The sequence below is a fragment of the Equus quagga genome, chromosome 17 (genome assembly GCF_021613505.1).
Source record: "Equus quagga isolate Etosha38 chromosome 17, UCLA_HA_Equagga_1.0, whole genome shotgun sequence".
NCBI classification, from domain to species: Eukaryota; Metazoa; Chordata; class Mammalia; order Perissodactyla; family Equidae; genus Equus; species Equus quagga.
In genome coordinates, this window is record NC_060283.1 from 1577426 (window position 1) to 1592359 (window position 14934).

Below are 14934 nucleotides of genomic sequence, written 5' to 3' on the forward strand. Positions count from 1 at the left end.
GTCCCTCCAGTGGCCAACAGTTAGAGGTGGCAGGATAGCAATGGCTGTGTACCCCGATAGCAACAGGAGCCTGGCAACCTGGAATCTCGAAGGCATTGACTGACAAGCCAGACACAGGGCAGGGCATATAAGGACACATTTTTGTGACTTCCAGAGCCTGCACAGCGACAGCAACAGCACTGTCTGGGGATGGGCACGGGGCTGACGAGGGCGCTGTCTGGGAGAAGGAAGGAGTTACACAGGTGGGTACATTTGTCAGGCTCCTGGAACCACCTCACATGGCTACGTTTGGTTGTATATAAATTATCCTCAATGAAGCTGATTTTTCAAGAGCCCCCCAAGTTGGGGTGATTCCACTTAAAACTCTGGTTTTCCCCTTGAGGGGTCCAGAGTTGTGGCCTCCAGGGCCTGGCTAGGGGCTGAGGTCTTCTGGGCCCCTGTCCTCACGTGCAGCGAGTGGGGGTTGGGTGGACGGCTCAGGTGGCTTGTCCAGGTGCTCCCCCATCTGCAGCACTGTCCCGCCCCAGCGGCCAGCCTGCCTTGTTGGTTCCTGGCGCTCATTTTGTAGGGCAAGGGCCAAGCAGAGGTCCACCCCACCCCATTCAGTGTCCAGGAGTCTGCTCCCAGGCCCGAGTACTGCCTCCCTCAAGTCACCCAAGTCTCAGGCCGTCACAGGGCCCAGCGGAGTCGGCCTGATGCCTCTGGCTCCCAGAGGGCACTTTTGCCTGGGGGAACCCCACCAGGCCTTGGCCCAGAGGTGGGAGACCGTGCTGGGGTGGGAGGTGGAGCCCTTGGGCTCAGCCAGAACTGTCCTATTGGTGGTGCTGACCTCTAACCTGCCCCCTGCTCAGAATATGTGTGTGTGTATGTGTGTGTCCCATCATGTCGTTTCCCCCCCCCACCCCCCACACTGGTCTCCTGAGTGCCCAGAAGGTGACAGGAACTCTGGGTGGGCTGCAGAGGCAGCCGAGAGCGACAGGTAGTGAGAAAGGTGTCCTCTGACCTGGCCGGCTGCACGCCCTGAGGGAGACTTTGGCTACCAACCAAGCCCCTGGTTGAAGAAGGGACCACCCTGGAGGCTGGTGCCCTACTGAAGGGTGCTGTCCCCAGCGTGGGCTGCCCTTGTCTCCCATCAGCCAACCCGCCCAGCGCAGCCGCACCTGGACTTTGGCCCCTGCCTCAAAACTCTTCCGAGGGGAATGACTTCCCAGCTTGCTTCCTGTAGAGGCAGCCACTCCCACCCCAACCTCAGGGAGCACAGCCACACTGTCGGGGAGGGGGACCCAAGGGACCCAAGACCCAGCCATTTGGGCCCCCGCCCACCAGGAGATGCTGGAAGGCAGTGGCCCCCAACAGCAGGGTCTCCAGGACCCCTTCTCAGGCTGGCCCTGGCTGAGCTTTGGACTCCTTTGAAGTGGTGTGATTCTCCAGCATCTTGTCTGCCTGGAACCCTTCTGGGAGTCCCTGTCTCAGGTTGTAGGGTGGCTCTGGTGAAAGTCTGGATTCCCACCAGGCGCTGACCTTAAAGACCCCTTTTACCCCTGCCCCCTCAGCTGCCAAGAGAGTGAGGCCTGGACCACCCCCACACATACCCCTTATCCCCGCTGTCCAAGTCACCTTGGTACATCTGGGCCCCGGGCCAGCCCTGCCGCACTGACTCAGCTCACTGAGGGCGTGGCCGGATGTTACTTTCCATGATGACCCAACAGGCTTGGCTTGGCCCAGCTGGGCTCCAGGCCTCATGGGGTCTGTGGCCCAGGACCTTCCCTGGACCCAGAAGAAACAGGGTAGACCCTACAGACATGTCCTCTGTGGGCTGGGTGCTCTCCTCAGGGCAGCTCCGGAAGTCTGGGAGTGTCGACCAAGTCTCTGAACCTCCCTGGGTCTCGGTTACTGCATCTGAGATGGATGAGAGCCAGGCAGGCCCAATGTGCGCAGCCACACTGCCCTCCCCAGACCTGGGCACAGGTGGTGCTGCCCACGCTGCCCTCCCCAGTGCCTGCTGGCTTGGAGCTGCTCTGGGGAGGATGTGGAGCGTGCATCTGGGAGGCCGGGGCAAGGAGGAGCTTGGGGAGGCCTCCAGGTGCAGGCACCGGCCAGACTTCTGCCTCCCACCCAGGCTGCCAGGGTGGGCCCTGGGTCTCAACCTGCTCCCATTTCCAGCAGGAGCTGGAAGATCCCAGCAGAGCTCCTGGAACTGCCCTCTCAGGGGACCAGGACCCCCAGGCCCAGTCCTTGAGGTTTCTTCAGAGGGCAGACTGGGGGAGCTCTAAGAAGGGTGGGAGGGCATGGGCACCAAGGGACCCTGAGAATCCATGGCCAACTCAGCGGCCTCTCACAGCTCATTCAGCAAAGGGCTGGGGGAGGAGGACAGAGAGTGCCCGCAACAGCTCGAGAAGGGGCTGGGCTCAGGTCCACCGTCAGGGGTTCAGCCGGAGGCCATCAGCTTCCAGAGCAGGGGGTAACACGTCTGTCTTCTCAGCCACCAAGCTTGTGGTCATTTGCCAAGGCAGCCCCAGGACACTCCTGCAGGTGGCCACAGGGGTCCAGGCAGGAGGCTCGGCAGAGGGGGGCCAGATGGTGGCAGAGGAGGGGTGGAATGGACAGGGCTTGGAAGAGGAAGCAGGGTAAGGGGCGGCCGAGGCCTCTGGCCTTCAGAGGGGGGGCACTGAGGGGACACTGTTTTGAGCATGAGGCACCTGGGGTGGTCTATGGGGGGACCTGAGGAGCAGGGGCCAGGACGCCCAGCCTCCCAGCAGCTCACGGGTGGGGGCCGAGGTGGGGCTGGGGGATAGAGGGGGCCACATGCAGAGACCAGCCCAAGACTGCAGTGTCCAGCGAGAGGCTGATGGTGCAAAGGAAGCAGTGCGGAGTCCCCCCGAGAGGAGGGGCTGAGGGGACCCCACTGGCGACGCCCGGGCCACTACTGCTCCCCTGTCAACAGCACTGCCTGCTCGGGCACCTTTGAACGCGTCCCGAACCTGCTCTCCTCGGCACTGAACCGGAGGTCGCCTGCCCTCCCATGCATATGAGCTGGACTGCCACAATGCCATGTCCCGTCAGGCCGAGTCTGGGGCCAGCCTCCGGCTCCCCACCTGGGCTGGGCAGCACGTCCGTCTGGATTTCCAGACATCTACAGAGCACTCTGGACATCTGTGTCCCTTGTCTGTGCCTGGGGAAGGCCAGGTGATGTGGAGAACTCCTACTCATCCTTGAAACTCTAGCTCAAAAGTCACTGGTGGTACCTGGGAAGACTTGACCTCACAACCAAGGCTGGCTAATGCCCCTGTCACTCTGTCCTGTCCTCGTCTGCCACTGGACCGTGTGCTCCAGGCCCAGGGCAGGGTCAGCACCAGACCACCTGGCGCTGTATCAGTGTCCTGGGGCAGCCGTAACAAATGAACACATGATGGGTGGCTTAGAACAACAGAAATTCACTCTCCCAGTTCTGGAGGCCAGCAGTCCAAAATGAAGGTGTTGCGGGGCTGCGCTCCCTCCAGGAGGCTCCAGGGGACGCTCCTTCCTGTCTTGTCCAGCTTCTGGGGGCTCCAGGCGTTCCTTGGCTGTGGCTGCATCACCCCAGTCTCTGCCTCTGTGGTCACAAGGCTGCCGCCTCATCTCTGTGTGTCTCTCTGATAAGGACACGTGATGGCACTCAGGGCCCACCTGGATCATCTGGGATCATCTCTCTCAAGGTCCTTACCTTCATTGCATCCTCTGCCATGTGAGTTAGTATTCACTCTTTCACCCTGTAAGGTCACATTCACAGGCTCTGGGGGTTAGGACAGACACGTCTTTTCGGGAGCCCCTGCTAGCCCGCTACAGAGGCTTTCCAAAGAGACACCAGCACGTGAAGAGGAAAGGCGAGAAACACAGGAAAGGCCCATAAATACCCGGAGAGATAGGCGGAGAAATGCCCGTGGAGATGAGACCCCAGCTTTTGGCCACCAAGTTGGTAAAAAAAAAAAAAAATACAGAGTGTCCGTTATTGGGCCAACTGTGTGGAAGTGGGCGCCGTGTGCCTCCAGGTGGGAGTGTAAACTGGTCAGCAGGCGACCTTGTCAGAGCTGTCACCCATTCGGCCCAGCAATTCCACATCTTGCAAGCTGTCCTGGTGAAATTTTGCACATGTGCGTAGAGTTGAAGGTACTCGGATATTCGTGCAGCACCACTGATGACAACAGCAAAAGCCTAGATGCGGCCTGAGGTCCCTCACGGGAAATGATGGAGTGTCCCTGTGAAAGGGAGGCAGGTTCAGGGGGAAGTGCCCGAGCCACAGAAGAAAATAATACGTTATGTCTCCCTTTCTATCAAACAAATTAAAAATGCAAGCTCCTATCTGTCATGCAGGGATATTCATATGTAATCACCTTGTTAAAATTGTAAAATACACATAAAATCTACCATCTTAACCATTTTTAATGCACAGTTCAGTGGCCTAAGCACATTGACAATGTTGTACAACCCTTGCCACCATCCATCCCCAGACCTTTCCCTCTTCCCAAACTGAAACTCTGTCCCTGTTAAACACTATCCCCCTCCCCCAGCCCCTGGCGCCCACCATCCCACTTTCTGTCTCGATGATTTTGACCCTCCAGGGACCTCATATATGCGGAAGTATTTGTCTTTTTGTGACTGGCTTACTTCACAGAGCATGATGTCCTCAAGGTTCATCCATGTGGTAGCACATGCCAGAATTTCCTTCCTTTTTATGGCTGAGTAATATTCCATGGTGCAGGTAGACAATCTTTGGTGTATCCATTCGTCCATCAATGGACACTTGGGTTGTTTCCACCTCTGGGATGTTGTGAATAATGCTGCTGTGAACGTGGGTGTGCAAGTAACTCTCTGAGACCCTGCTTTCACTTCTTTTGGGGAGAGACCCAGAAGTGAGATTGCTGGATTATATGGTGATTCTGTTTAATTTGGGGAGGAAATGCAAATGCATTTTTAAAAAAGGATCAGAGGTCACTCACCGCAGCAAGGGTGGGCCCGGGGGTGGGGACATGAGAGATGAGCCTTCAGAACTTTGAAATCATTTCAGCCATTTTTACTTTTTATGTCAGCAATTGGTTTCTATTTGGGTAATTTTTCCATTTTTTAATTTATTTTTATTTTTTAAAAGTTCTTAATAATTATTTTAAGTTCTTAGTTATTTTTTAAATTTATTTTTTAAGATTCTTAAACTTTTTAATTTTATTTTTTAAAGCTCTCAGTTTATTAATTTATTTTAAATTCCTAGTTTATTAACTTTTATTTGCATATTATTTTAAAGTTCTTAGTCAGTTGGTTAATTCATTTTCTAAGGTGGTACTTAAGTGGGAAAGAGTGTGACGGAACAGCCCTGCCAGGGCCCTGCCCCAGGCCTGCTGAACGAGAAGCTGGGGGTGCGAGGGGGTAGGATCCAGTCATCTTACCTGTCCTGCGATGAGGCTGCCCAGGCAGCACTAAGGGCTGATGACCGTCCAGAGGGTGGCAGCAATGCCTTGTCCACTTCTGCCCTCTCCCTCGCGCGCGCGCACGCGCTCTCTGTAATTCATTTATTCATTAATCCATTCATTCAAGCTTCCAGAGGCCCCATGTCCTTGTGAACCAGGCCCTGGGCAGTTTCTGCTGAGTGACAGGAATGCCAGCTGACTCCTGCCCTCCTCCCCATCCTGTGACCGGTGGGAGAGGCCCCTGCGCTCGGCTCCCCCAGGACTGGACCTGCCTGGCCCTGTCCGCCCCAGACCCCTCCCGTGTTCTGGTTTCACAGACAAGCAAACAGTCTCCACCAACCTCCGGTGCTCTGCCCAGAGAGCTGGGTCTTAGACATTGAGGTAGAAAGGTCCACTTGTTTCCAAAAACATTTCCTGACTGCCTGGGCTGTGCCCTGGGGGCCCCAAAGAATAAGACACCGTCACTGCATTCCAGGAACTGATAGTGACTTCTGAGCAGAGTCCTCAGGGATGAATAGGAGCTGGCCAGGGAGCCAAGGAGGGGAAGGGTGCCCTGGGTAGCATCACTTTCTCATTCCATCGCCAGGACCGTGCGATGCGGGGCCTACCTGTCAGATTCCAGCCTAGGGGCTCAGGGAGCCAGATAGAGGGACAAAGGACACAGCCCTGAGGGGCCAAGGCCAGGCTGACCATGAGAGCCTGAAACCGGATGAGGACAGGCCTCCTGCCTCCCCCCTTGGGCCTATCGCTTTTCCCGGCTGCCGCTGCAAGGACATGGATGGAGGGCAGGCCTGAGTCACAAGACGTAGCCAATGGGCCATGTCAGGCTCAAGTCCGGTGGCATCAGACCCCCTCTCAGGTGCTGTGACTCTAAACAGCCTGGGCCTCCCACCTTCCCAGGCTCGGGGGCCACACGGTCCCAGCAGTTATGCAGCCAGGGGGAGCCAGCCTAAGGACAGGCCCTGGAAATCTGAGAGGGCTTTCTGGAGGAGGAGAGAGGTGAGCAGGGGACCCCTCCCCCAGGCCGTGCCTGAACACGGCCGCCCGCAGGGGGAGGAGGGTATGGAGCCCCAGGCATGGAGGCCGTGACGCACAGCTTCCTCGGGCTGCCGTTTGCTGGGCTGGTTGGGCAACAGGCTGCGGGGCTGGGCTTGGCCTGTCACCGTCATCGAAGTGGAGATGACCTCATGCAGGGAGTTTCGAAGAGGCGCCCTCATTCTGCCCCAGCCCCCAACATCCTCACCCAGCTGGATGGGACGGCTGGCCAGTGTCCCTGGCCGGATGTTTGGGGACAGTCTCTGCCTGCAGGGGGGTCCCCACAGTCGGGTTCCATGGGAATCCCGGATGTGGCCCTCAAATAAATATTAGTAAGCTGGGCTCTGACTGACGCTGCCTGACGCCACTGGCGTGAGGCAAAGGCCAGCGCGGCCCCCTGCCCGTTCTGAGAAGGGGCCAGCAAATGTCCCCAGCCCAGAGCCCGCTCCCCGCTCGGGTTGGGGGGTGGCTACCTCCTGCACCCAGGCCTCGTGTGCGGGAGAAGGGATTTGAATCCTACTGGCTGGCTGTGTGACGTCAGATGAGTTACTTAACTTCTCTGAGTCCCTGCAAATCCAAGAAACCAACCCCACCAGCCCTCACCTTGTGGGGTGACTGGGAGGGAGAAGTGAGGCCAGTGTCCCGCTGCCCAGAGGAGCCTCTTGCCCAGGTCTCCTTGCCCGGCAGTCCAGGACCCACTAAGGACAGCATGGGCTCTCCGGTGGCAGGGCGCCTGGGGGAGGGACGGCCAGCTGCCTCACAGTCTGTATCTGGAGTCCCCTCGACCTGTCAAGGGCTGGCCAGCTCTGTTGGGATGCCCGTAGTGATGGGGAACTCACCCCCTTTCAAGTCTGCCCTGTGTTGTCTTGAGGGGAAATCTGTTTCCCCCACCCAGCCTGTGCCTGCTGCCCCCTCGGGCTCCCTCCCTCAGCCCACAGGCCTGCAGATCCAGCTCCGGGCAAGAACACTGACCAGCAGTCCCTACATTGGTCCAGTCCTCCCTCCCGCAGGCCAAGGTCCTGGGCACCATCTCTACCCTCTCAGCCGCCCTGCCCTTTCACTCCCCGGCGGGTCCCTTGGCCACACTTGTGGGGACCAGTGGGCAGCTGCCACCTAGATGCCAGTTGCACAGGTCTGGCCCAGGCCCCTCCTCTGAGCCACTGGCGCCCCTTGTTCCTCACAGAGACCTTGAAGGGCCAGCGGTCTGGACTGCTCTCTGAGAGGTTAGGGGCCCTGCCCAAGGCCACACAGCCAGGGCAGTGGGGCAGGTTGGTTCCAGGGCCAGCTCCACAGGCTGGACCCAGAAGGTCCTGTGCTGGGTTTTAGGCTCTGCTCTCTCTGTCTTGAACTTTGTAATACTTTCAGAACCAGGGGACCTTCATTTTCATCTTGCGTCAGCTCTGCAAATTATGAGGCTGGGGTTGGTTCTCACTACCCGCATGGAACTTGGGCCCTTCCTTGCCCTTTTTCCAGCACCTGACCAGGCCACAGCTGGGGGCGGCTGGGGGGGGGGGGGTCCTACTGGATGGTGGGGGCCCTAGAGCTGCTGCGGCCCTCAGAGATCCCCTGGCCGGCTGCACCCCCACCCCTGGGAACCCCAGAGCAGCCAGCGATCACTTCCTGCTCCTATTAAACCCTTTAAAGGAAGAGGGTAAATAAAAACGCCAGCCCGCGCTGCTGGGAGGATGACTCAGCCGCCCCCGCCGCCCCTCGCCCCGCCAGGCGGACCCTCCCGCACCAAGCGCCCTGCGCCCCCTCGGCTCCCGGGGCCTCGCGCCGCCGGTCAGCCCCGGCCGTGGTCAGAGTCGCCCCCCCCGCCCCGCGCCCCCGTCGGACGTCACGAGGGCCCAGGGAGGACAGGCCCCCAGGAAGGGAGGCGGGAGCGGCCTCCTCCCCACACATCACTGAGCACCACGGGGTGCCGTCCTAGCACTTTCCATGTGTCACCTAATCTAACGAAAGTGTTACTGTCCCCATTTGATAGAAAATTGAGGTTCAGAACACCTGTTCTCCTGCCGCCAAGAAGGTCCTTCCAGGCAGGCCGGCGGGTGGCAGGCTGGGAGATCCGGCATGCTGGGGCAGGACCACCCGAGGGTCTCCCGGGGAAGGGCCCTGGGGCGTGGAAGAACCAACGCCCCGCGATCTCCTCCTGCCCACCAGCCTGGAGCGGCAGGGCTGCCATCGGGGCGCCCGGAGAGGGGCGTCTGCGCCCTGCCGGCTCCCCGCCCTGGGCCAGCCGGGCTGCGGGCTGTCCCGGGGCTCCCGGGCGGTGAGTCACTGCGGGCAGGGCGGCCGCAGCGCATTCCTCCGCAGGGCCGGCGTCCGGGGTTGGGTGGAGACCAAGAGTCACCCCACGGGGCTGGGGAGCCGGGGTGCCAGGGGAGCCGGGGCGCCAGGGGAGCAGGGGCGCGCGGGCCGCAGCCACCGAGGAGGGGGCGACCTCGGGCAGGCGACGGGCGCTCAGGGGCGCCCGCGGGGGAGGGGGCACAGGAGCGGGGGTGCGGGCTGAAGGTTAGGGGCGTGGTCTGGAGGGGGCGTGCCCGTGCGGGGCGGGGTCTCGAGTGGGCGGGGTGAGGGCGGGGTCGTTATAAAGGCCGCGCCGGGGCCGCCAGAGCGCATTGCCGGCGTCGCAGCTGCCCGTGCGCCCAGATCTGTGCCCGCCACCTGCTGCCATGAAGACCCCCGGCGAGGTGCTGCGCGAGGGCGAGCTGGAGAAGCGCAGCGACAGCCTCTTCCAGGTGTGGAAGAAGAAGCGCGGCGTGCTCACCCCCGACCGCCTGAGCCTGTTCCCCGCCGGCCCCGGCGCGCGCCCCAAGGAGCTGCGCTTCCACTCCATCCTCAAGGTGGACTGCGTGGAGCGCACGGGCAAGTACGTCTACTTCACTATCGTCACCACCGACCGCAAGGAGATCGACTTCCGCTGCGCGGGCGAGAGCTGCTGGAACGCGGCCATCACTCTGGCGCTCATCGACTTCCAGAACCGCCGCGCCCTGGAGGACTTCCACAGCCGCCAGCAGCGCGAGGCGACTGCCGAGCAGCCAGGGGCCCGGACCGCCCGCGTGCCCTGAGCGCCACCCGGTGAGTGCCGGCCGCCGAGAGCGCCCTCCGCGCCCCCTGCCCGTCCCGAGCGCCCTCCGCGCCCCCTGTCCGTCTCCAACACCCTCCGGGCCGCCTGCCCGTTCTGCCCGTCCCGAGCGCCCCGGGCCGCGATCCACCAGCTGGGACGCGGTCCTTGGGGAAAGACAGTTTTTACTGCTGACGTCCGGGGGAGGCCCTGTTGCATCTAGGCGATACTTTGGAGAGGGGACCGGGTGCGGGGTGTCTGGGACGCGCGGAAGGAGCGTCGCTTGCACTTCTCTCATCGGGGTCTTGGGGGACCCACAGGCTGGACCCCCGCCTGCTCTGCCTCGGGCTTGGGCACAGCTCCCTGACCACCTCCTCTCCCCACAGGAGCTATACACTGGAGGAGTCGGGCCGGATGCGGGGCGGCGCTGGCAGGAGCCCAGGGGCTCCCCTCCACCGCGGGGGGCCCGGTGGGCTCCCTCCCACTGACCACGGCGAGGACGGAGGCCGTGTCCCTGCCCCGCAGAGGGAGCCTTCCCATGCAGACCTGTAGAGTTTCGCCCCGCTGCGCGGGCACCTTAAATTATTAGATTATCTATGTATTTATTATGATGGTTATTAGTCGTCAAACCATCTGTCTTAATATTTTGTTTTTGCATCGATGTGTCCATTCCAAATAAATCGCTTAAGCTGTCTTTCTACCAGCTTCGTGTGATGCTGTGAGATTCCTGTAGGGGCTGGGGGACCCTCGCTCAGTGCGTGTGGAGGGGGAGCCACTCCGAAACGGAAGGGCAAGGGAGCTCCCTTTGAATGAACACAGTGTCATCAGCCGGGCGTCCACACCCTCCTCGCTGAGCAGCCTCTCCAGAGGCCGGGAAGTGCCCTGGGTTTGGCCCTGGCTGACTTCCGCTCCTGGGAGAGGCCTGGGAGGGCAGGGCGGGTGGCAGGGCTTGCTGCAGGAGGTCACTGACAAACTGCCCCACCGAGGTCAGTGCACTCCTCCCGTCTGAGCTGCTCCTGAATCATTCGGGGTGCTGGGCTCCAGCTGCCCCTTCCCATCCACACGCCCCCTGCCCAGCCCTGCTGCCCAGCCGTTGCCCTCTGGCTGGCTGCCTGCCCTGCCGCTCCTCTTGACCCCACCGGGGCTGAGCCATGGCCGCTCCAGGCGGTCCACTTGCCAGGCCCCGCTGGCCAGTGCCCGCGGTGTTGCTTCTGGTGAACGGGGGGAGAGTCCTGCGCAATTTCCTACGGTTTGGCAGGAGGCTGAGGACCCTCAGTGTCCAGGGGCTGGCCCAAGACTGTGCCTTTGGGTGGGGAGGTCAGAAGGACCCAACAAGCCAGCAACTTCCGTCCTCCCTTCCTGGCTGCCTCCTCAGTAAAACGGGGGGTGGCCCGAGACAGTGTGTGTCCAACGTTGCCCGGTCAGGGGCCCTTCATTTTGGGGACCTTTGTGGCTGGAGGGCTGCTCAGTGTGGGAGGCAGAGGCGAGAGGAGTGAAGGATCAAAATTGGGGTCCAATGTCAGTCGTTTGCCCTTGATAAGGGGAGAGCCCTCACAGGCCTCCTAGTGGGGTCAAAGCGGTCAGACTGAGGCAGAGGCTGTCCCTTTGCCGGGAGGCCTGGGTTCAGAGAGGAACTCTCCCTTGCAGCGCATTTTCTCCTCAGCGGTGCTGTCTGTGAAGCCCGTGTGTAGACGGGGAGGGGCTCCTCCAGAGAGGAGAAAAGACCAGCCCCAGGACCCGCACTCACCCCAGGGTGGCCCCCTACCCCGCCCCACCCTGGAGACTTCTCTCGCCAGACCCTCCTCTGGATGAGTGACCCCGTTCCTGGTGGGGTCCAAGTGGAGGCGGGGTCTGGCCTGAGCTCTTGGGCTGCAAGGGTGATGGACCCTGGGCTCCCTGAGCCCCTTCTGGAGTGGGGACCATGGAATTCAGAGGTTGGGGGTTCTGAGTTTTAATAGCTGCTTCAAAAGGCAGCCTATGGGGGACGGGGTGGCCTTCAGCGTCTCAGGAGCCTTTACAGACCCTGATGAGGTTGTGCTGTCCACACTGGTCATTGGTCACAGCAGCTGCTGGGCTCTCTGTGCCCTGTGCCCTTCTCTGTAGAGCCCAGGCTGGGAGGCAGGAGCCGGCGAATGCTCCCTGGTTCTTGGGACCTGCTGCCTGGGTCTCCCCGCTGAGCTCCCCAACACGGAGCGAGGGCCCTTTCCCTAGATGTCTCCCCAGCCTCCAGCTCCTTATCTTCTCCAAGGCCCCCGTTTCTGTTTGATCGGGAGCGACGGCCAGAGTCAATGAGGGTGTGTGGGCCGGGGACCAGTGTTGGCGGCGGGGGGCAGAGAGCTCCCCGTCTCTGGGAATGTGAGCAGAGTCTAGGCGGCAGGGAGGCCTCCTCACTGGCCACGGTGACGGACTCAGGGCAGGGCCTGCCTCCCACCGGGAGGAATTTGGGTAATTCTGTCCTTCCCGAAGCTCTGGGGTCCCGCTCCAGGTGCCTTTCTCCAGGAAGCCCTCAAGCATTCAAGGCCCCATCCCTCACCTCCAGGCGCCCTGCCTGACCAGATGCAGGCGGGCCCCACGTGGGAGCCTGCAGAAATCAGGCCGGAAGAGGTCCCAAATGAGTTTATTGCCAGTCTGCGCCCCAGGGGCTGTGGTCACCGGACTTTGTCCATCTTCTGAAGCATAGGCTGCCTCCAGAGGAAAAGGAGGACAAGGAAGTTGACGGTGAACTGCACGTGGCCAAAGATAGGGACGCCGAAGCTGCGGTACAGGAGGCCGCCCAGGGTGGGCCCCAGGGTCCGAGTCAGTGGGTGCACAGCGGCGCAGAGGCCCAGCATGGTCCCTGTGGGGCAGGGAGGGGGGTAAGTCAGGCCTGGGCAGGTCCCCCAGCATCACTGCCTCAGCTGCCCACCTTCTGGACACAGCCAGGGCCTCCCCAGGCTGCCCGTCCTCCGTCTCTGCCCCCAGCTCCCTCCACCTGGGCCTGCGGGTTGGACCACCCAGCCACGCAGGGGCCACACTGGGTGCTTCTTGGGTGTGGGGCTGAGCCTCTGCTCTGCCCCTGAAAGTTCCCAAGTACAAGAGGAGCCTGGGAACAGGCCCACGGGTCATGGGCCAGGTCTGCTCTCCCAGGCCTGCCAGGGAGATGGCACCCCAGTGTGGGTGGGGGGGGCCTGGGCAGGTGGGCCTGCAAGGAGAGGTCCTTCTGAGCCACTGCGGTGAGGGCTGGGGCTGGGGTGCAAGGTGGGCCAGGACATCCCAGTGTCTCCCCCTACAGCCCCCACCGCCCTCATACATCTGGAGGGAACGCCTCCCGCAGGGCTGGGAGGGGCTTCGGGGGCACACCCCCACCTGCCTCTCTGCACCCACTTCTCAGGGTCTCCTAGCTGCCTATGCCCAGTTCCCTGACTGCTCCATCTCCACGCCCCTCTTGTCAGCTGTGCCCTGGGTGGGCGAGCATGTGTGTGGCTACTGTCCACCCTGACGGCATCTGCCCGGAGAGTCGCTGGCTCCAGGGGCTTCAGAAACCCAGGGTTCCGGGAGGTGGAAAGCCGGGGCCAGGGCAGCTGGGAGCCGCCTGGCGAGGCCCCGCCTGGGCTCAGGGCCTGGGGTGGGGGAAATTTAAGAGCAGCCTCTCCCATCGCCCACACGCCCTGCAGACACCGGGGAGCAATTACCGCCCCCTCTGCGGTCTCCCGTTCCCAGGCTGACGCTGGGAACCAGCGCCTGGCTCCTTCGAAGCTGAAGGGTGGTGCTGGGGCACAGTGTGGCGCTAGTGGCCTGGGTCTGCTCCTCCCTCCTCCCTGCCAGACCTGCCCCCATCTCTCCAGGCTCCTCCTCCTAGCCTCGCCAGAGTGCCAGCCCACCACCTCCAGGGAGCCCTCCAAGACCAGCCTGGCCTCCCATACGCCCCCAAGGCAGCCCTGAGAAGAGCTGCTGCCTGTCAGCCGCTCTGTTCCCATCCAGGCCTCTAGACTTCAATGTGCTCCTCTCAGACAAAGAGGTGGATGGACTGAAGGTCGGCCAGGCCCCCTGGGCCTTCTGGGCCTGCTGCTGGGAGGCCTTTGACTTCAACCAGCCCACAGGAGCCCCCAGCTCAACCCATGCTGAGCCCAGGAGAGAGTGGGGGAAGGAACCTCAGGACCCTCAGGCCCAGGGCCCCCCAGTCTGGATGGGAGACTCCTAGGCCTCAAGAAAGAAAGCTGGGTGCAGAGTGAGGGCTGGGGGTCCATTTGTCCTACTGGGTGGCCTTGGGGCTTCCTAGATTTCACTAGTGGTGTGCATTCATCCACTCACTCCTTCACTCAGGACACTCCCTGTGCCAGCCGTGTGCTGGGGAGGGGACTGAAGACCCGCTTCCGCTCCCAGCCTGCCAGGCAAGCCCCTCCCTGTGCCGACCACCCATTTCTGGCACTTTCGCATCCCCTGCCCGCTGGGCTGTCCTTCTAAGCGGCCTCTGCTGGCCCCGGTCTGACCCACACCTCCACACCTCTGCTCAGCTGGGGCCCAGCCTCGAATGTCACTCTCCCTTTCTAGTGAAATCCTACCCATGCTTCAGAACCCGGTCAGATGCCACCTCCCAGAAGCCCTGCTCCCATCCCTCGGGCCTGGCCCTGGACTGGTCAGCAGGGCCTGGTGCAGGGCTGGTGGGGCCCAGCTCGGCTGGGTGGTGGGCAGAATTCTCACCTGAGGGCTCTTGCGGCCCACCACCCCCATCCCGCCCACTTGGACCCCTGGCCGCCCACCCAACTCAGCACCCACTGGGTCTGCACAGACCCAGCAGGAAATCAGGACAGCTGCTCCACCTGAAACTGCCCAGCACGCTTCCCAGAGAGGAGGGCCGGGGTCTCCCCAGGACCCGCCCCGCACCAGGCTTGGGGTACCGCACTCACCCGTGTCGGAGGCCGAGACAGCCTTGGTCAGCATGCTGTCGGTGACCACATTGAGGGCACACAGGCTGAAGACCAGGCCGGGCATCAGCAGGCAGAAGTGGAAGATGTTGGACATCAGCACCTGGCATGGGGCAGGGCAGGTGGTCATGGTGATCAGGAGCCACACGGGACCAGGATGGGAGGGCCCTCCCTGAGGTCCCATAGAAGTGGCCCTGGGTGGGGGTGGAGGGGATGAGGGGCCTAGGGGCTCAAGAGCAAACTGGGCATGTACAGAGGGTCAGGGGAGCAACCTGGGACCCTGCTCTCTGGGGGGTCGCCCGAGGGGGAGCTCTCACCATGGCCAGCCCCACCACCATGAAGACCAGCACGCTGGCCCGGAGCAGCGCGGCCTCCGAGAAGTGGCGGCTCAACCGCTCGATGACCAGGCCCTGGATGACCTAGGCGGGGGAGAGCGGGAGGGTGGGGGTGGGTGTGTGTCACACACGTGTGCACACACAAGCACATGCATACC

The 14934-nt window shown here is 61.9% G+C and overlaps 2 protein-coding genes across 2 annotated transcripts in view; one reads left to right on the plus strand and one right to left on the minus strand.

Moving 5' to 3' along the window:
• Positions 1-9069: 9069 nt before the first annotated feature.
• Positions 9070-10240, plus strand: PHLDA2 (pleckstrin homology like domain family A member 2). The gene is made up of 2 exons (XM_046644328.1): positions 9070-9551; positions 9924-10240. The coding sequence occupies exon 1, from the start codon at positions 9146-9148 to the stop codon at positions 9539-9541; it is 396 nt and encodes a 131-aa protein (XP_046500284.1). The 5' UTR covers positions 9070-9145; the 3' UTR covers positions 9542-9551; positions 9924-10240.
• Positions 10241-12138: 1898 nt separating this feature from the next.
• Positions 12139-14934, minus strand: part of SLC22A18 (solute carrier family 22 member 18) — a 28498-nt gene continuing 25702 nt past the window's right edge. The window contains exons 8-10 of the mRNA XM_046642932.1: positions 14759-14860; positions 14424-14544; positions 12139-12373 (exon numbers count right to left, since the gene is read on the minus strand). Coding sequence (XP_046498888.1) covers positions 12186-12373; positions 14424-14544; positions 14759-14860 — 411 coding nt within the window. The 3' untranslated portion in view covers positions 12139-12185. The remainder of the gene's footprint in view (positions 12374-14423; positions 14545-14758; positions 14861-14934) is intronic.

Excerpts from the sequence above, each read along its gene's own strand:
- PHLDA2 (XM_046644328.1), top strand. The coding sequence starts at position 9,146 with ATGAAGACCCCCGGCGAGGTGCTGCGCGAGGGCGAGCTGGAGAAGCGC.